We start from the raw sequence: 16,087 nt of genomic DNA, 5'->3' as shown, positions 1-16,087 counted from the left end.
CTGTTCTAAGAACCCTGCATACATGGGCTTCTGTAGTCCTCACTCCCATCTTACAGATGAAGAAACTTTGCAGGGTTGACTTGCCCAAGGTCACATATCAGCAGTGAAGCCACTTCAGTGGGGGCAGCTATTGATATATGTCCTGGTTTATGCAGTTTATGCAGTGTCTCTCAAATGCCACATCTGATTCCTATGCTTGCCCCGAGAGACACGTGTTTACAAATAGGGAAATGGTAGCTCAAAACGGGGAGGGGCCTTGCTCAAAGCTTCATGGTTAATGAGGAAACCAGGTTTTCAGATTCCAGATCTTGTGCTTTTTTTTTTTGGTAAACTCAGGGGTCTGTGAGTTCTTTAGGAGCAGGATTTTCTGTTTTCAACGTGATAATCTTGAAAACAAAAAAGCCAAAACCCCATTGGCAATGAAAATTTGCAATCTGAAAGACGTTTTAGGGGAACAGGCGTTGGTTTTTGAGTTGTCTTTGCAGTACTTTAGGGTCTGCAGAGATGGAAAATGGAAAAGCGGTTTGCTTGTTCCCAAATGGGAGGAACAATGAGTTTTACCAGGCCCTTTCATTCGGTGATAATGTATTTTAAAAATCTCATTTTCTCTTCAAATTTATTTCAGTCTGTCTTTGATATGACTTGAATTAAAAAAAGAAAAAAAAAAAAAAAAAACTTCAGGTGATATAGCCAGAAGTTGAGCTAAAAGCAGAGCTTTCTAGATTGGAGGTGGTTGCTAAGGAGTCCTTCCATTCAGATGGGATCAGGCTGCAGCTGTGATGGTTTCACACTGAGGCCAGCAGGATCGTGCCCAACTGAGCTTTCTTATGAGGTGGCCCCACAGGCCTCGGAGCAGACAGACCAGCCGGACGGTGGAGGCGCCAAGCACCATCCGTGCCAGAACGAGCCCTGGCAGTCACAAGAGAAGCGGAAGCTTCTGGTGGCAGAGGGAGGCGGGAGCTCTGACACCCGGGGGAGGCTCCCCAACTGCTGCCGTTTTGCACAGGCCACAAGATACGGCAAGGAAGGCCAGGGATGAGCTAGAAAGAGGGATTCTCGTGAATCCTGAGATAAAACCAGGATTCAATAATAGCTGACAGCCATCAGAAAGGTGCAAGTTCCTGTCATTTTGTTTCAAATTCCCTAAATTGTCATCTTTTGAAGTGAACTTTCCACGTGCAGGCCTTTTTACCATTTCACAAAAGCCCTTTTATGTGTGTGGATCCATTTGGGCACCTAGGACAGATGAGAAGGTCGAGGCCCAGAGACTTTGTGCTCCAGGGCTGTGCAGCTGGTTCTGTCTCCAGCAACACAGCTCTGACAACCAGCGGGAGTATGCTTTATTGTTTTATTTTTATAGGGTAAAAAAGCATAATTGAGAAGTAGCTAAGTCCCTAAACGACACTCATGGAAAGCTGTGGTGTTTCCACAGCGAGCCCATAACAAAGCCACTGCCATTTGCCTCATAGCAGTTTAATGAAATGGCAAACAGCACCCGGGAGGAAATGAACAGTGCCATAGGTTGGAAACTGAAACCTGCACATTTGTGGCAAATGTCACTGCATTTACAGGGAGAGAAAGAAAACCACATGACTCTTCTTTGTATGTTAAAGACTTTTTATTTTCAGGCCCTTTCAGAGGAATCAATTCCTTTAAACCTTTGTAAAATGCCACAGGAGCCAAGGTTAAGCGATGCTTTTAACTTAGGAACTGACCCTCTCCAGGCAGTCTCCAAAGTAAATTACCTCGAAATTTCAAAGAGGCAGTTCTACAAGAAGAGCCTTTGAAGAAGCCAATCCTGTTTTCCATTGTTTTGCTTTCACACACGGGTTGAACTTGAACTCTTACCTTTCTCCATTTATAACAACCAAAATCCACCTTAAAAAAATCAAAGGCTGGGAGCGGTGGCTCATGCCTGTAATCCCGGCATTTAGGGAGGCCAAGGTGGGTGGATCACCTGAGGTCAGGAGTTCGAGACCAGCCTGACCAATATGGTGAAACCCTATGTCTACTAAAAATACAAAAATTAGCAGCGGTGGGTGCCTGTAATCCCAGCTACTCAGGAGGCTGAGGCGGGAGAATCACTTGAACCCGGGAGGCGGAGGATGCAGTGAGATTGTGCCACTGCACTCCAGCCTGGGTGACACAGCGAGACTTTCTCAGGAAAAAAAAAAAAAAAATTGCAAGTAATGGCTTCTGTGGAAGCAAATCTTGATTTAGGGGCACACAACCTCAGACTCCACCCGCTCAGGATAGACAAACAGGAAAGCCAAACGCTCTCTGGGGACCACACTTGGGGCTGCCCACACTGCTCTGTAGTTGCCAAGAGGGTGGGAAGTAGAGATAACAAAGAATGTGGAATGAAGCTCTTTGTCATCGCCGTCTCGGATGGTAGACTCCCGCCTGGGAGAGGCTGCTGGCTGGCTGCTGCCAGGCTCACACCCCCACAACTGCAATTCCTCTTTCCCAGTCACACTGCTATTTCTAAACATCAGCACTGTAATCAGAATGATTTCCATGAAAACAAAAGCTCATTTTCCTAACTTGCGCTCCAATGCGTATGTCTTTAAAGGGCTGAGATTAGAGTCTGGTGGTTTTCCTGTTTCAACCTGACTTTCTGTCCCTAGGGTATATAAATAAACTACTCCTAAGTTTGCTCCTCGAATGACAATCAGTTTTACTGCATGAGTTATGGTGTCCAAATGAGTTAATTTGCTTTTGTCACCGTCTGAGTCAAAATAGGCCACCTGCAGGCCTCATGCAAAATGTAGAAACTGGATAGATGATTTAAGCCTCAAAAACGCAAGTGATTTTTTTGGGTGCACGCAGGAGAGGGCGGATCTGGGGTGTGGTCAGCAGATGACCAGCCGTGGCCTTGAAGGCAGTTTCCAGTCTCTGCAGCTGCGGGATAAGGGTGAAGCCCCCCATTTGCTCTGCTCAGCCTCTCTGTTGAGTATTTAAGAAATCCTGATTCTCCGTGTTCTGCCAGGGAGGATACTGCAGAAGGGTGGACTGGTGTGGCCATTATTTCAGCATCTTCACCATGTACGGGCCTTGTAATCTGTAGCCGATCTTTCTATAATAATTCCTGGTGCCGACCCCTGCAGAAAAATCGAAGTTAAAAAAGGAGCGTTCACTTTAGCAATTCTCAAAAGTCGGCATGTGCTTCCCTCAGCCTTACACCCTCTCCCACCCAGAGACCAAATTCTCTCCCACATAAAATCTCAGCTTAATAAGTTTGGAACATTATTACTTTGAGTTCAGGCTGCATTAAAATATAGAAACTGCTAAGTGGAGAGAAGTAAGTCTCTTTCCCTGATTTTTAACTCAAGCTCAGGGTATGTGACACACACACACACTCACAGGCAACAGCAAACATGTGCACCCGTGTGTCGGAGCCTGCGTATTCACTATCCTACTGGCAACACCAAGCACTATCTTAGGTGCTACATGTGAACGAGAAGAGGTGGATTTACTGTCTGAGCTGCCTATGCTCCAGATGAGGCCAAACGATAGACGGTTTCCCAGAAGTTTTAAAGAGAGAAGAGTGGGGGAAAAAATGGGATCTCCACTCAGCCCCAGTAGCGAAGGTACACTTGTGGCTACTGTCAGAAGTGTTGGAAGTATACAAGACTTAACAGGAAAAAGTGTTTTCCTCATTAGTTGGTGTCGAAGCAGCTTTGCTGGAATGGCCCTGGCTCCTGAAGCGTGGTTTGTGAAGAGAAGTGTAGGTTTTCCACACCAAGCAACTGTCCAGTTCTCTGTTGACACCAACTGGGTGTTCTACAATTTAACTCAGTTTGGACCCTACCTACTCTGATGAGCGCAAGGCCCCCCAGTTCTGAGCTCAGTCCAGAGACTGCCCCCAACTTCAGACACCAATTGCAAGCAGAGGGGCTGCAGGTTGCCTACAACTGCTGTCCAACTTGGCTACAAATGGAGGGTTCCTACAAGCCCCTCCTCAGATTTGATAATTTGTCATAATGGCTCACAGAACTCAGGGAAACATTTACTTACGTTTACCAGTTTATTACAGGATATGATAAAAGATACAAGTGAACAGCCAGGTGAAGAGGCACACTGGGTGAGGTCTGGGAGGGTCCCGAGCACAGAAGTGTGTGTCCCCACCGCGTTGGGGTGCACCATGCTCCCAGCAAGTGGATGTGTTTGCCAAAATGAAAAGTTCTCTGAACCCCATCTTTTAGGGATTTTTATGGAGTTTCATTGTGCAGGTATGATCAATTACTAACTCCATTTCCAGCCCCCTTCCCTCCCCGGAGGATGGAGGGTGGGGCTGAAGGTTCAACCCTCTCCTCATGGCTTCATTTTTCTGGTGACAGGTCCCCATCCAGGAGCCCACCAAGAGTCACCAGGTTAGAACAAAAGATGCCCCTTGAACCCCTGCAGCTCAGAAAATTACAAGGGTTTTAGGAGCTCTATGTCAGGAACCAGGAACAGAGACCAAATTATATTTTTTATGATGTCTCAACATTCAAGGAACAAGAACTAGTTGAAGTTGGTACTAAAGGTCCATTACCCCTGCATATTGGACGCATTCCTCAAACAGCCCGGCTGTCTGTGCCTGGGAGTGAGACAGCTGAGGCTGGGCGGGGGGAGCGATCAGCAGCACCTGCCGCAGGCACTCCCTCCGTCCTTCCCTCCCTCTCTGCACGTCCCTGCACTGGGCTTTGGAGAAGTGCATCTCCTGATTCTCCTCTAGCTCGCTGGCTGCCCTTCCTTAGTCTCCTTTGCTGCTTCCTCCTCATATCCCTAACTGAAATCACTGCAATATGCAGCTCTTCTGTGCACGCGCTTCCTGTGACACTGAGCGTAAATCTGTGTATACACTGGCAACCCCCAAATCTGTCACTCAGAGCTCTCCTTGAGCCTCAGATTCGTCCACAGGTGCTGCACGACCCACCTGAATGTCTAAATTACATGGCAGGTGTAGCAGGTCAAAAACCCAACTCCTGGTAACCTGCCCCCCAAGCTCCCTCCGCAGGAAGCTCCCTCTCTGTAAATGGCCACTCCACTGCCAGTTGTTCAGGGCAACTCATTCCCATCTTTCTGTCAAATTCCAAATCAAGAGACTTGAATAAAATGAAAGAGAAAGGCCTGAGGCTACATGGGGCGGGGGACAGGATTCTAGGGAGCAGGAAAAACAAATGTGAAAGTCCTGAGACGGGCATGCACTCAACTTATTCAAGGAACAAGGAGGCACCATCATGCAGGTCTCCTAAGGAATCTGGCTTTTATTCTGAGTGAGATGGAAGAATGAGAGGATGCTGGTCGAAGGAGGGACATGATCTGACTGCTGTTTTGAGAACAGAATGAAGGCTCCAGGAGGGCAGGGGTTTTGTTTTATTCACTGTAGAGCTGCCAGTACCCAGAGTGATGCCTGTCACATGTGAGGTACATGGTAAATATTTGCTCACTGAATGGATATGTGACCAAGGGCAGAAATAGGGAGACCAGGTAGGAAGCGATGACAATAATCCAGGTGGGAGATGGTGGTGGCTCGGGCTGAGTCACAGTGGGGAAAAGTACCCAGAGCCTGGGCACATGTGGAAGGCAGAGCGAAAAGAATCTGCCAACGGATGTGGGGTGTGACGGGGGCCAAGGCGACTCCAAGGTATTTAGCCTGAGTAAAGGAAGAGTCTGGAGAAATAGGAGCCACCACTGCCTGGGAGTGAGGAGATGGTGGGAAGAGCTGCAAGAGGAATCAGGAGTGGGGCTCCGGTCAGGCTGCATGTGGAATGGCTGCTAGACATTCATGCCAAGATGCTGAAGACTCTGATTTTGGAAGCTTTTGTTGTTCTTCAAGAGACACAGGGAGTGCTACGGGTTAGGTATTTGTCTCCTCTGAAACTCATGTTGAAACTTAATCCCTATTACTGAGAGGTGGGGCTATGAAGAGCTGACTAGAGTGTGAGGGCTCTGCCCTCATGAAAGGATTAATCTATTCATTGACTAACAGGATAATGAGTTCTAGTGGTTTTACAAGAAGAGGAACAGGGTCCTGAGCTGGCACATGCAGCCCTGCCACTGTGTGATGCCATGTGCTATCCTGTGCCACCGCAGGACTCCACAGAAAGTCCCCACCTGCAAGAAGGCCCTCACTAGATCCAGCCCTTTGACCTTGGACTTTTCAGCCTCCAAAACTGTAATAAATAAATTCTGTTTCAGGTATCCTGTTATAAGCAATCGAAAATGGACTTAGGGACGGTCTCTTTTCTTGGATATTGCTTTGCAAGGTAATTTCGGACGGGGGCAGTTGTCTTCCAAGGGGCTGAAGTGGCTGATGAAGAGTGAGAAGGCAGAGCCACCTGGCTCCTTTTTGAAACTGCCGAACCCTGAATTAACCAGTCCCAAAGCTTCTCTATATATTTCTTATGAAATATTTTCCATTTGGTTTAAGCCATTTTGAGGATATTTTTGATTTTAAGTATACAGCTCGGTGTTGCTAAATACATTCACACTGTGGTACAACTATCACCACCATCCAACTCCAGAACTCTTTATCTTGTAAAGCTGAAACTCTGTACCCACTAAACACCAACCCTACTTACTCCCCCTCTCCCAGCCCCTGACAACCCCCATTCTACTTTCTGTCTGTTTCCATGAATTTGACTCCTGTAGATACCACATGTAAGTGGAATCATGCAATAGTTGTCCTTTTATAACTGGCTTATTTCACTTAGCACAATGTCTTCAAGGTTCATCCATGTTGGGTATAAGTCATTGAACTGAGTTTTCTGTTACTTGTTAACTAAAAATATCATAACTGACAAGGAAGCTTGAGGACAGGAAGAGAAAAACAAATGAGGTCAAGCCACTATTTAAAATCAGAATTCGGAGTAATTCTGAACACACTGCTCTCCTGCTTAGAATCACTAATGATGTGTCCCAAGATAAAGTTCAAATTCCTTAGCCTGATCCGCAAAGTCTTTCCTGCCCAGACCCTTCAACTTTAGTTCCTGGCACAGTTGACTAGGTCCAGGATCAGCAAACCAGCCCCGGCATCACCACGCGGGCTCAGCCACTGCCTCTGGGCGCTTCCCTCAGCAGCTGCCCACTCTGTCTGCAAAGGCACTCCTAGTCACCCTCCCACTCATCCCCCACCAGGAGACCTGTGCAGATACTTCCCCTATCTACAAAGAAGCCAGAATTCACAGCACTCTCTCTCCAGGCTGGCTGTGTGCCTTAATTAGAGTTCCACTGTTTTAGTAATCACACTGTGCAGGTCTGTCTCCCTCCCTAGGATGTCAGCTCTTTAAAGTCAATGGCTTCTATCATCAGTGTCTGGCATATAATCAAGATGCAATAAATGTTTGCAGATCTCTCATATGCTGTTCAGCTATTCTTATGTTGTGTATATACAAAGAAATGTGTTCCTGGAGGATGTATTTGAAAAAAAAATTGGCTCTATGTTGGGTGTTGGGTAATGGAATGATTCAATGTACAAGAGCTGAAGGGCAGGACAACTTCTTAACCTAGGTACAAATTTCCTACCTTGTTAGCTGAGAGATTAAGAGGCAGCTTCCTGACTTATATTATTATCTCTATCTAACAAAAACTGCCCCAAATCTTTCAGAAATACTTCTGGCTTTTTATGTTTGTTTCTATTTTACTTTTACAAAACAGATACTGTTTTCCATGGACTTAAAACAATGTATCTTGGAGAATGTCAAACACACAAAAGTGCAGAAGACAGTGCACTGAACCTCCCTGCACCCATCACTCAGCTTTAGCAGGGACAATTCACCCAGGAGATCTCTCTCTTTTTTTTTTTTTTTTTGAGATGGAGTTTCACTCTTGTCACCCAGGCTGGAGTGCAATGGCATGGTCTTGGCTCACTGCAACCTCCGCCTTCCACCCAGGAGACTTCTGAGTTTCGAGCTTTCTACTCACGTGAACTTAGAAAACATCTCTAACATTTCCTTTTGGTTCTGCTCAGCTCAGTTCCTGGAGACATGTTTAGTTTTGCTCTTTTATATGTCCTCTGTCAAATGAAAATGATGGCCTAATTTTAAGACGGAAGATGTGTAATTGTTGGTCAAAGTGCTTTACTTCCAAAAATATGCATCAACCTATATTTGTCTACCATAAATGGCTGCAGAGGTGAGAGAGAAGAGTTCCTTACATCTAACACAGGACTGGACAGTCCTTGGATAACCAGAAAGTTCAACAATCAAGAGTGCCCTGATTTCTTAGGCATGCTGGTTAAAAGAGCTGCTTTACTGGGGTACATCTAAGCATTTCTCATCATGATTCTGATTCCCACGGAGCTACAGGCTCCTTGGGCCTTCTACTTTTTCCTTTCTACAGGGGGTGTGCCCTAGAAACGATTACCACCTTGGGCAGGGGCACTCAGGCCTCACGATGGGCCTTTTGGAGGAAAGCTGTATATTGAAGTTCTTGTCCTTATTTTCAATAAGACGCAGCAGGCCTGAGATGGCGAGCTCAGCCCTGAGATGGAACACTGTCTCCAGGTCCTCTGAGAAGTGCTGGCATCCAGGGGAGGGAACTTCACCTCTAGTCAGTCTGGACTCTAACCTCTGCTCACCTAAAGAGCTAAATTTCTTTCTGCCTCTTGTTTTTTGAAAGAAAAATTTCCTCCTGTTTCTACAACCTGCAGAACAGGTTGGGAAAGGCATTACCCCTGCACTTAGCCACCAGGGCTGGGTGAGGGCCTTGCTCTGCTCTGATCCCCTCTCCATGCTCAGCAGGGCTCCCAGAAAGTCCTCTGTCACAGTAACTTTCCTTTTGTTAGCCAGCCAAGAAAAAGCAATCAGCCTTCAGAGCTGACGTCAGCCACCCTCCTGGACTGACATGCAGGTTGCCTGGACTGTCTCCGAGCCCTCAGCCTAACTGCTCTGCCTCCGCCAGAGGAGAAGCGCCCACAGGCTGTACGAGGAACCAAGTGCTCCACCCGATGGCCTGCGTGGGGTTCTGCCAAATCCCTGGGATGGGGAATGTGCAGGAACTCACTCCATGCAGCGGCCTCAGGGTGCCCTGCTACAGAGCCAGCATTAAGAACAGCAGGAGTGGGGAGAGTCCAAACACAGGCTTTGTTTTGTAGCACTTTGGGAGGCTGAGGAGGGTAGATCACCTGAGTTCAGGAGTTCGAGACCAGCCTGGGCAACATGGCAAAACCCTGTCTCTACTAAAAATGCAAAAAATTAGCTGGGTGTGGTGGTGAGTGCCTGTAATCCCAGCTACTCGTGAGGCTGAGGCATGAGAATTGCTTGAACCCAGGAGGCAGAGGTTGCAGTGAGCTGAGATCGTGCCACTGCACTCCAGCCTGGGGGACACGGCGAGACTCTCTCAAGAAAGAACGGCAGGAATTGGGGGAGTCCAAACACTGGCTTTGTTTTATCCTCCCAAGTTCACTCATCTACACCCTGAGCTTTCCTACATGACCTTTTCCCTACTCTGTAGGCAGGATAAATATTTCATCTTCCCCATTCAACCAGCAATGATGATGAGTTAGGTGAAAAAAGAATACCTTGCAAAGTGCCTAGAGTGAACAGCTTCTGTGGTGGCCTCCCCTCTGCCTCTGCCCCAGGACATCCACCCCTTTGGGGAGAAGAAAACAAGCCTGTTTATTTGTACATGAGCTTTACTATATGTAAGTTATTAAAATGACTTCCACTGCACACACTTTAGATCAATTATAGATAGACCCATGGAAAGGGGTTACATTAAAGGCAGAGGACACTGCTTGCTCTGGGATGGGCCGAGAGGAGTAGAGTTATTCAGCACTCAGTGGGAAAGCCCCCTTCCCAAGGATGACCTCTGGCTACTGCTCCAAGGCTGGCTGCCAAGAGCCCCTGGCCTCCCTGTGAATCTCCAACCCGGAGGAGACCCAGGGGTACAGCGTCTCTCTGATCCTTTTCTGAACCAAATGTCCTCAAGCCCCTCATGATGAGAAAGAAATCCTCTGCTTTGATTCCATGTCCCTCTCCAAAAGATACGCACCACGTGGCTTAATCTGCTAACTCAAAGGATTCGGGAAAGGGGGAAAATCACAGGCAATGCATATGCCGGAGCCTGGGCCTCTGGCTGCAGGAGCACGCTCATCCCGGGCTGCTCAATGCTCTTTAGTAAAAATGGGAAATCAAATCACACAACCTTAGACTACCCAAAGGCCAAAAAAAAGGGGGGTGGGTGGAGAACAAACCCAGATGTGGTTTTTTTTTGTTTGTTTTTGAGACGAAGTCTCTCTCTTGTCACCCAGGCTGGAGTGCAATGGCGTGATCTCGGCTCACTGCAACCTCTGCCGCCCAGCTTCAAACGATTCTCCTGCCTCAGCCTCCAGAGTACCTGGAATTACAGGTGCATGCCACCACACCCAGCTAATTTTTTGTATTTTTAGTGGAGACAGAGTTTCAACATGTTGGCCAGGCTGGTCTCGAACTCCTGACCTCAGGCAATCCATGTGCCTCGGCCTCCCAACGTGCTGGGATTACAGGTGTGGCCACTGTGCCCGGCCGCAAACCTAGATGTTTACTTAAATTCTGCTGTGATTCTATTTTAGAGAGAAATTGTAGGGGAAAGAGTGGGGAGATAGAGTAAGCCAGTCTGCGTGGTACCTGAGTTCGTTGAAAACCAACTCTTTGTTCCCCCAAGTTACTGCAACCTTCTGTTCTAAGGGGATAAATGCAATACCAGAGTAAAGCCTTTGGACACTAAAAATAAGTATACCTTTCCTCTAAAAGGGAAAATAAATCACAAATCAAGAGCAGGAAATGAACCTAAGTGCTACCTAGCTTGTGATTCTAACTCCATCTCAAAACAAACAAACAAACAAAGAAAACCACTTGATAGCTAAGTGACTATAAAGTTAGAGGGAGATTTAAATACCTGCCAGGCACTGGATTGCTAAAGCCTCTCCATGCACTAATTTATTTAAAATGTAACAAGATTGCAATTATTGTCCTAGGAGAAAGATGAGTTTCAGAATGGGTCATAACTCAAGGCCACACTATAGGGAAGCAGAACAGTAACTGAGACCCAGCCTGCCTGACCCCATGGCCCAGAGCGTTTCTAATGCGCCTGGCACCTATGTGATGGGGTAGGCCCACCCAACTCCCCTGACTCTGGTCTTGCACCTCTAGTCTTCGTGGGAAAGCACATCCCTTCTTTTCTGGTAAAGAAAGAACTTGCCATTTGTCTTGATCACCTCACCTCCTGTATCTGTGTCCAGTTTTTCAATGTCCTTTGATAACTCATTAGATGAAACAAACATGGTGGCTATTTCCGTTGTTAACAATATGGCTTAGTAAGAAACTGAAGAATAAATCACAGAAAAGGGTCTGATAACAGGCAATAATAAACTTTGTAAACAGATTCAGCTTACAAATGTGAGAATGGGAAGGGGGATACTTTTCAGTAACAACTTGATAAATTGCAGTCACTGTTTCTAAAATGACAAGCACTACAATACAGAGTTTGGAGGAAAACAACAAAGAAGGCTCAATGATGGAAGCTAGAGGCAGGGCAGAAGAGTCGCGAGTATTTAAGCTTAGTGAACAGATGACTTCAGGCTTGATTATGGCAGACAAAATTAAGAATAACGCTCCAGCCAAAGACAATGAAAATATTAGACAAAATTGAAAATGTTTCTGCTAGGAAAGTATCAGAGACTGTTAAGAGCTCTTAGTTGTCAGGCCAATAATAAGGAGAAAATGTGAGCTTCCAGAGGGGAGTAGAAGTGTTTGTGTCTCAGGGTGTTTGATCTAGGAAGGGCACGTGAGATACCGGGGGCGTGGGGGCAGTGTCTTGCAGCCACCAGAAGCAGAGAAGCAGTCATAACACTCCCCCAGTGCCCTGCTGTTTGTTTAGGAGGTGTGGAAGCAACTGAGAGGCAGAGTTGCTTCCATACCTTGAGGAGGCTCAAGGAGATGGAACATGGGTCTGAATTCAGAGCCTGGCACAGACAGGGACCCAAGCATAGCACCCCCTCTTCTGGATTGTATTCTGAAAGGCTCTGAATTGGGAGGAGGGATTGGTGTGGTGGGGATAGGAATCTTCTAGATAAACCACAGCCTTGGTCCTAGACAACTACGACTCTGAGATGCCTGGCTAAAGGAAACAGGTCTTCCTTGGAGGAAGCTAGCATCACCTAGGTCTTGAAGTATTCCTGAAAGCAAATCCTCATATAAAATGCTCAGCAAATGATAAAAAATGATGAGGTACACTTTAAGACAGGACATGACAAGAAACAGCAGAGACTCTAGATGTGACATCACTTGACACAGACTGCAAACAGGTATGCTTACTATGTTCAATGTCTGAAAACAACTGGAAACATTAAAAGATGACATTACAGAATGGAAAAAGATACCAGAAATTTAGGAAATGTTAAAGTGTGGGACCAATGCATCAATGGATGGGTCTAGCAGATCAGACACAGCTAAATTAGTAACCTGAAAGATTAAGTCAGAAGAAATTATGGACAACAAAGCAACGTTGGTGGGGAAGAGGGTATTAGACACAGTGGATACAATAAATATGTCTAAAATATGTTTAACTGGAGTCATAGGAAGAGAGGTGAGGGAGAATGGGATAGAGTCAATATGCATGTGTTAGAGGCTGCAAATCACACAGAACTGATTTTAAAAACCAGTTCACTGATTAAAGAAGCCCAAGGAAGCCCAAACGGGAAATCCATACCTAGAACCTAGAAATATCCTAGTAAAACTAGAGAAAAACCAAGACAGTGAAGACAGTCTGAAAGAATAAAAATAATATATTTTTTTAAAAACCACAGAAGTAGCCTGAGGGAATATCCTCAAAGACAGACAGCTGATTTCTTACCTGCAACATTAAAAGCCAGGAAATAAGGGGAAGATAGATACAATGTACTGAAAGAAAATACCTGCAAACCCAGAATTCTATACCTAGTGAAGACAAGACAAGCGTCCCCAACCCCCAGGCCACACAGCATTTACAGCCACTCCCCATTGCTCACATTACTGCCTGAGGAGCAGTAACCACCTCCTGTCAGATCAGCAGTGGCATTAGATTCTCAAAGGAGCACAAATCCTATTGTGAACTACGCATGCAAGGGACCTAGGTTGTGTGCTCCTTATAAGAATCTAATGCCTGATGATCTGTCACTGCCTCCCATCATCCCCAGATGGGACTGCTGAGTTGCAGGAAAATAAGCTTGGAGCTCCCACTGATTCATATAATTATTTCATTATATATTACAATGTAATAATAGGAATAAAGTGCACAATAAATGTAACGCACTTGAATCCTGAAACCATCACCCCAACCCCCTTACTATCTGTGGAAAAACTGTCTTCCACAAAACCAGTCCCTGGTGCCAAAAAGGTTGGGGACCACTGCTTTAATAATAATGCAAAATAAAGACATTTGTATACAACCAAAACTGGAACAACTTGCTACCAACTAAAGGTATAAAGAAAACAATGTGTGCAAACTACCGAAATATCCATCAACAGTAAAACAGATAAACTGTAGTATATCATGGAGTCTTAAATGTCATGAAAATGAAGAAAATACTTTAAAGATATAGCAAAGATAAGAAGTGGTAAATATACAGTTGCCCTTGTTATATGTGGGGGGCTGGTTCCAGGACCACCCTTATATACCAAAATCTGCACACACTCAAGTGTTGCAGTTGGCCCTGCAGAAACTGCGTCTATGAAAAGTCAGCCTTCTGTATACGCAGGTTTCACAACCCACAAACACTGTGTTTTCAATCTGTGTTTGGTTGAAAGAAATCCGAGTATAAGTGGACCTGTGTTGTTTAAGGGTCAATTTTATCAGTAAATCTAAATGAATACTAACTGTACATAATAATGATATCTTGTGGATTTTAGAAAAACTCGCACACACATATGCACACAGCAACTTCAGAAAGAGGATCTCCAAATGGCCAGTAAACACATGAAAAGGTAGTCAAAATCATCAGTTATCAGGGAACGCAAATTAAAACCACAAAGAAATGCCACTCATATTCATCAGAATGGAACAACTAAAACTCATACATTTCCTGTAGTAGTGAAAAATTGTAGAAGCACTTTAGAAAGCCACTTGGCAGAATCCTCAGCTAAATCTATGTACTCTCTACAACCCAGCAATTGCACTCTTAGGTGTACATTCTACAGAAATATGTCCTTGTGTGTCCCAAAATACATACACAAGAATATTCATAACTCTAACCTGGAAACCCAGCAAGAGTTAAGACGGATAAATTGTGAACTATCAGCATAATGGAATCCCATACATCAATGAAAAGGAATGAAATACAGCTACTACAACGTTGACTCAATCTCACAGCAATGTTGAGCAAAAGTAACCAGAACAAACATATGCAACAACAAAACTAGACCATGTAGTTAAGGGGTACATACTTACGAAGAAAATACCAAAAAAGTTAGGATACTGGGAAGGAAGAGGGAAGGGCCAACAGAGGCACTTCTTGGATGCTGGTTATTGACATAAGTGGGGGTTAGAGAGTGCGATGGTCTGAATGTGTATCCCCCACAAAATTCGTATGTTGAAACTTAATCCCCAATGCAATAGTATTAAGAGGTAAGGTCTTTGGGTGACAATTAGGTCATGAGGCCTCTAGAAGTATGAGAAATTTCTCATTTATAAATTACCCAGTTTTGTTATAGCAGCCTGAGTGAGCTAAGACATACAGGTGTTATTTAACATTTTATAAACTCTGCTATTTGTTACAGCTTCCAGTAAACTTTTAAAATGAAAAAGAAGGCTAGATTAAATAATCTCAACTATGTGACTGCTTAAATGGGTAATGAAATCAATTCTTCACATCTATGGAAAAACAAGTGAGCCAGGGTTGTGATTCCAACTGGACAAAGAATGAACATGGAATTATTAATGTGATGTAACAGAGGAAGAAATAAGTTTAATTGATCAAGTATTTGCTCAGTATGTACTAGGAGCCTGGAAATTGAAGAGTTTTACCTCTTGGAATTCCTTAAGAAAAACCTTGCTTAATAATTTAAATGTTTTCATGTCTGAAGCAGGAAAATGAATTAGCTATTACAGGCGCATTCTTGTTCTTTGATGCTTACTTGTTAGGACATAGGCCACCCTTCACTGCTAGTAATGTGTTCTTAGACAGAATTAAAATTGAGCCCACATCACACTCTCACAGCCAAACTTGTAAATCTATCCTTTAAAGCTCAAATTTCTGTTTTGATTAGATGCAAAACATTCAGATGATTTATGATTGTTTAATTAAAAGAAATCAGTGAAATAAAAATAAATTAAACTGTTTTAATTGCTTTTGGGTTCAATTAATCAACTATTAAACTATTGCCTACTTGATATATCTACCAACATTAACACAAGGAAATATATTCATTAGTTTCATTCACTTGCTATTGAAATGAGACTTTATTATTTCTCATTGATCTCCTGCCAGGATGGCAATATTTTACTCTTCAACAATGTACACTGATATGAAAGTTGGGAAAAGGTTTTTATCCTGAATGTTTCAAAATGAACCAATTAACTATACGACGCTAAACCTTTCAGAATTTTTTCCCCGTTCTATTAAAAAAAAAATCATACAAAGGTTACCCATGTATAATCTTAGTTCTTCAAATTGGTTATTGCAACTAACACAGTACACATTATTCTCCATCACTGTGGAAATACAGAGTACCTCAAGAGAGTCTCCTACCCAGCAGCCTAAAGGTTCTTCTACACATTTTGAAAAGGCTACCAAGATAAGAACAAAGAATAAAAATAGGTAATTTACAAAGGAGGTATACAGAATCTAAATAGATACTACCATGGTAACTTACAGTCGGATGATGCTGGTGGGTTATCTTACAGCTCTTAGAGAGTTTTTTTCTTTCAGGGAGTCTGGCCTATGATGTGACATAGCATGGCCCACAATCAACTGATTCAAAAATAGAGGGTCTCTGTTTCTATCAGTGCAGGATGTTTGCTATGTCACACATCATTCTCACTTCTTTACTCATGTCAAAAATCATTAGTGTGTCTCTGCAGAAGTTAGACTGTACCATCTTATAACCTGGTAGGAAGAGGGACCCCTTCTATTTATAGTCTC

The 16,087-nt window shown here is 44.3% G+C and overlaps 1 protein-coding gene across 2 annotated transcripts in view; it reads right to left on the bottom strand.

The window, feature by feature from the left end:
- Positions 1-1,599: 1,599 nt before the first annotated feature.
- The window catches only part of ELP3 (elongator acetyltransferase complex subunit 3), a 97,794-nt gene continuing 83,306 nt past the window's right edge, over positions 1,600-16,087 (bottom strand). For both annotated transcript variants that reach the window (XM_019032525.4, XM_019032528.4), the window contains one exon: positions 1,600-3,101. In XM_019032525.4, the coding sequence (XP_018888070.1) occupies positions 3,025-3,101 (77 nt within the window). In that variant the 3' untranslated portion in view covers positions 1,600-3,024. The remainder of the gene's footprint in view (positions 3,102-16,087) is intronic.

Source organism: Gorilla gorilla, chromosome 7, assembly GCF_029281585.2.
Source record: "Gorilla gorilla gorilla isolate KB3781 chromosome 7, NHGRI_mGorGor1-v2.1_pri, whole genome shotgun sequence".
Classification (NCBI taxonomy): domain Eukaryota; kingdom Metazoa; phylum Chordata; class Mammalia; order Primates; family Hominidae; genus Gorilla; species Gorilla gorilla.
Note: the sequence above shows the minus strand (reverse complement) of the source record. Positions and strands in the feature narration are given on the sequence as shown.